This window comes from Sander lucioperca, chromosome 13 (genome assembly GCF_008315115.2).
Source record: "Sander lucioperca isolate FBNREF2018 chromosome 13, SLUC_FBN_1.2, whole genome shotgun sequence".
Classification (NCBI taxonomy): Eukaryota; Metazoa; Chordata; class Actinopteri; order Perciformes; family Percidae; genus Sander; species Sander lucioperca.
In genome coordinates, this window is record NC_050185.1 from 25,015,617 (window position 1) to 25,020,616 (window position 5,000).

The window sequence follows — 5,000 nt, forward strand, 5'->3', positions numbered from 1 at the left end:
GCGTCTCTTTGTGGTAGTTTTGCGTCTCTTTTCACATCATGTTTAACCGATATTATCACCATATCAGTGTCTGAATGGGACAGCTAGAGCAGATTATAAATAAATAAATAAGCACATTTACATATAAAGCTATTTAAGAAGATACACAACCGTAAATGGCATCGGGTTCCATAGTGTAGCGGTTATCACGTCTGCTTTACACGCAGAAGGTCCTGGGTTCGAGCCCCAGTGGAACCAGTAGTCGTTTTCTTTTAATAATTAATTTACAGGAAAATAAATCATAACTTACCAATAGCTATCAACATACTAATTTAAAAAAACATTTGTTTTATTGTTAAAAACAGAAAGATGCATGCAAACAACATTACAACATATTAATCCAAACAATTAATACAAAAATATAATTATGTGTAAAATATAAAAAACATAACAAGATCAATTAACAATAATATGATCTAGAATTGGATATATTTGTCACAAAGTACAAATATATCACAATTCCGTTTTTACCCTGAGACATAAAAGCTAAAACGGATAACCATATCCGGTTTGCACGTCGAAACTTCAAAATAAAAGCGCTTGAGGTTAGAACAGTGACAAACGGCCCTTGCGTCATAACTACGTGTTATTAAGCAGACACACACACACACACACGGACACACACACACACACACACACACACACACACACACACACACACACACACACACGACTGTTCTTTAATTAAATGTGTATAATAAGTATAAATATGATACTAAATAAGTATAAATATAAAAAGTAAACCTCCTCTTGCTGTTAAAAAGTAACTAAGTAACTTTTACTCTCAGTAACTTTTAAATGAACTACTCTTTACTTGTACCTAGATTTGCATACCGGTAATTTTACTTGTACTTAAGTAAAAGTTCATCAGTAATCGTACTTTTACTTAAGTAAAATATGTTTGTACTCATTCTAGCCTCTGTTATTAAGGTAGAATTCATATCGACGCAATACATAATCACTGAGACATGTCTATTAGTTCATAATGATTGAGTTTACACCGTCATGTGATCGGTAACGCTCCGGAACAGAAACGGTAAAAAAGTGGAGATGCCGGGGATTGAACCCGGGGCCTCATACATGCGAAGCATGCGCTCTACCACTGAGCTACATCCCCACACGATGCACTATTCGATCCGGAAATCTCTATTTATCTGTGAGGTTGCGGGTTGTGGCGCTGAAATGTGATGTGTTAAGATTGAATACTTTTATATAGCGTTCCCGTTCGACATGTGCCTGTTTGTAGTTGGCCGACTGCTTGGTTTCTTGCTAGCTGCTTGTAGCGTTCTCGAGAGCCGCACATCCAATGGACTTCATACTCGATTCTGCGCGTCCTTAGGTCCTCAGTAATAGGCCTACCAAATGTAAAGTCGATTGAATAAACAGTCTTTGAGATATGCAAAGGACAATCATTTATGCATACATTCATAGACTCATAGAGAGATGCCTTCATTAATAGTTAAATGATGCTGCTACAGCGCCACCTATTGGCCAAATAGCCAAATTTATCATGGCCACTCAGATATCATATATACATGTACACCACCAAGTGTTCTGTAAATACTGCATTAATCGACGTTTTTTTTTTTTTTTTTTTTTTTTTATTAAAATAAAAAAAAAATATTCATTAAATATTACAATTTCCTTTTCTTAAAATATGACGTCTTTTTTTATTAAAAGTAAAGTAAAATATTACGACTTTTCTTCTTATAAATATTACACTTTTTTTCCTAAAATTTGACGGCTGTTTTAATGAAATATCACGACGAAAAAAAAAAAAAATTAAGACATAAACCTACAACATTTGAGCCCATTTTGATGGCCAGCGTTCAGCAAAACTGCACGGAACATCAAACATTCCCGTCAACCTGCAACTTTGTGTTTTTCTGGGTCGAAATTTCAACATTTTATTATTCTTTTTCTACACTATTCTCGACGTTTTTTTCCAATTTTTTTTTCCAATTTTTCCATTTTTTTTAGTATGTTTTTGTAGATTTTTAAACATTTTTTCCCCACTTTTTTTTTTTTTCCAACTTTTTTGGTCACCTTTATTAACAAGTTTTTGTTACCTTTGGCGATGTTTTTGATGTGTTTTTTAGTCAATTTTTCCGATATTTTCGGTCACTTTTTTCAGCGTTTTAAAAAAAAATATATATATATATTTGTCGATTTTTTGTTTTCTCTGCGTTTTTGAAGCTTTTTCCAACATTTGTCACTTTTTTCGTTGTAGTTCTGATATAGAAAATGTTTTTGTAAACGGGTCAAATTTGACCCGAGGACAACAGAAAATGATGTACTGATTGTGTTGAAAAGCAATAATAGTATAAATAAATAACAATATTAGTTGAAAAGTTCAGACTAAATGCAGTGTTAATGCCAGAGTACCCATAGAATAGAGAATAAATACAACATGGTTTGTTACAAGTCTTACGTTACGTTACGTTTTATTAAATTCAGTCAATGTTACTACCATAGATATAAAATGGTTACTACTGTATTTTTGTAATACAGCTCCCGGCCACCAGTGGCAGTGTTGAGCTAAACAATCAGCGAAGCAGCACGCGTATCGACGTCTGTGACTGTCGGCGGGAGATATAATAATAATACGCCGTCTTGGATTTTACATCGGGTTTAGTTGGATTTAGCGACATTATATCGGACTTAGTCGTGTTTTTATTGTTTCACATCGACGTGACATAGACGTGAATACTCCTGAACGGTTAGTGAGACGTTCTGCTGGCTCATAATGTCGATATTTATCCAGGATTCAACTTTATTTCAGCGGTCAACGTCTGAAACGAGAGAGCCATTGATACGGGACGGTGCTCGATGACGGACACCAAACTCTAAGTAAGTGTTTTTAACGGCAGCTAAACAACGTAAAGCAACAGCGGACGGTAGTCGTTGGCTGAAGTTGTTCAAACTAGCTATAGAACCACAGGGACTGGATATGATAAATTGTATGGTTGAAAGTTATTGTGACGTAAGCTGCGATGGCCGAGTGGTTAAGGCGTTGGACTTGAAATCCAATGGGGTCTCCCCGCGCAGGTTCGAACCCTGCTCGCAGCGAATGAGTGTTTCCTTTTTTCATTTTTACTCTTCTTTTCTTCTCTTCCCCCCCTTTTTTCCTTCCCCATGATCTGCCAAACACATCCTAACGATCTCTTAACGATCTCCTAACAAGTCCTAACATATTCAAACGAGGTCCTAACACAGATCCGAACATTGCTAACACATGGGGGTAAAACAGCCAATCAGTTCCTAAGAAACTATTTTTATTTTTTATTTTATTTAACCTTTATTTAACCAGGTAGGTCATTGAGAACAGATTCTCATTTGCAACGGCGACCTGGTCAATAATAAAGCGTGAACATGCAAGACAACATACAGTTTTACATTCAATACAGTACAAAAATACAGAATACAACAGATTACATAAATACAGATTGAGTAGGAATTACAAAGATGGTGCAAAGTGAGGTGTATGTAAGACAATGGATATGCAAATGTGACATGGTAATAACACAATATAAATGAATAGACAGTCTATATAAATGCTGAAATGTTGCGACATATTCCAATCGGGGATCGAACCGGCGAATTTCTCATTTTTCCTTCTAACGATTCCTAACAAGTCCTAACAAGTCCTAACGATTCCTAACAAGTCCTAACGATTCCTAACAAGTCCTAACGATTCCTAACAAGTCCTAACAAGTCCTAACAAGTCCTAACGATTCCTAACAAGTCCTAACGATTCCTAACAAGTCCTAACGATTCCTAACGATTCCTAACAATTCCTAACAAGTCCTAACGATTCCTAACAAGTCCTAACGATTCCTAACAAGTCCTAACGATTCCTATCGATTCCTAACAAGTCCTATTGATTCCTAACAAGTCCTAACAAGTCCTAACAAGTCCTATCGATTCCTAACAAGTCCTATCGATTCCTAACAAGTCCTAACGATTCCTAACAAGTCGTAACAAGTCCTAACGATTCCTATCGATTCCTAACAAGTCCTATCGATTCCTAACAAGTCCTAACAAGTCCTAACGATTCCTATCGATTCCTAACAAGTCCTATCGATTCCTATCGATTCCTAACAAGTCCTAACGATTCCTAACAAGTCCTAACAATTCCTAACAAGTCCTAACGATTCCTAACAAGTCCTAACAAGTCCTAACGATTCCTAACAAGTCCTAACGATTCCTAACAAGTCCTAACGATTCCTAACAATTCCTAACAAGTCCTATCGATTCCTAACAAGTCCTAACGATTCCTAACAAGTCCTAACAAGTCCTATCGATTCCTAACAAGTCCTAACGATTCCTTACAAGTCCTAACAAGTCCTAACGATTCCTAACAATTCCTAACAAGTCCTATCGATTCCTAACAAGTCCTAACGATTCCTAACAAGTCCTAACGATTCCTAACAAGTCCTAACGATTCCTATCGATTCCTATCGATTCCTAACAAGTCCTATCGATTCCTAACAAGTCCTAACAAGTCCTAACGATTCCTAACAAGTCCTAACAAGTCCTAACGATTCCTAACAAGTCCTAACAAGTCCTAACGATTCCTAACAAGTCCTAACGATTCCTAACGATTCCTATCGATTCCTATCGATTCCTAACAAGTCCTAACGATTCCTAACAAGTCCTAACGATTCCTAACGATTCCTAACAAGTCCTAACGATTCCTAACGATTCCTATCGATTCCTATCGATTCCTAACAAGTCCTAACGATTCCTAACAAGTCCTAACGATTCCTAACGATTCCTATCGATTCCTATCGATTCCTAACAAGTCCTATCGATTCCTAACAAGTCCTAACAAGTCCTAACGATTCCTAACAAGTCCTAACAAGTCCTAACGATTCCTAACAAGTCCTAACGATTCCTAACAAGTCCTAACGATTCCTAACAATTCCTAACAAGTCCTATCGATTCCTAACAAGGCCTAA

General features: G+C 36.6%; 2 protein-coding genes and 3 non-coding genes across 11 annotated transcripts in view; 3 read left to right on the forward strand and 2 right to left on the reverse strand.

Moving 5' to 3' along the window:
* Nucleotides 1–5,000, forward strand: part of LOC116062750 (complement C1q-like protein 4) — a 222,943-nt gene that overhangs the window by 114,505 nt on the left and 103,438 nt on the right. For 2 of the 4 annotated variants that reach the window (XM_035990851.1, XM_035990852.1), the window contains one exon: nucleotides 207–209. The exons of the other annotated variants lie outside the window; for them this stretch is intronic. In XM_035990851.1, coding sequence (XP_035846744.1) covers nucleotides 207–209 — 3 coding nt within the window. The remainder of the gene's footprint in view (nucleotides 1–206; nucleotides 210–5,000) is intronic. 4 annotated transcript variants of the gene reach the window in all.
* The window catches only part of LOC116055009 (E3 ubiquitin/ISG15 ligase TRIM25-like), a 247,759-nt gene that overhangs the window by 103,947 nt on the left and 138,812 nt on the right, over nucleotides 1–5,000 (reverse strand). The window lies entirely within an intron of this gene.
* Nucleotides 165–237, forward strand: trnav-uac. Its single transcript has one exon. It is a non-coding gene; the product is annotated as a tRNA-Val (tRNA).
* Nucleotides 1,085–1,156, reverse strand: trnaa-cgc. Its single transcript has one exon. It is a non-coding gene; the product is annotated as a tRNA-Ala (tRNA).
* Nucleotides 3,027–3,108, forward strand: trnas-uga. Its single transcript has one exon. It is a non-coding gene; the product is annotated as a tRNA-Ser (tRNA).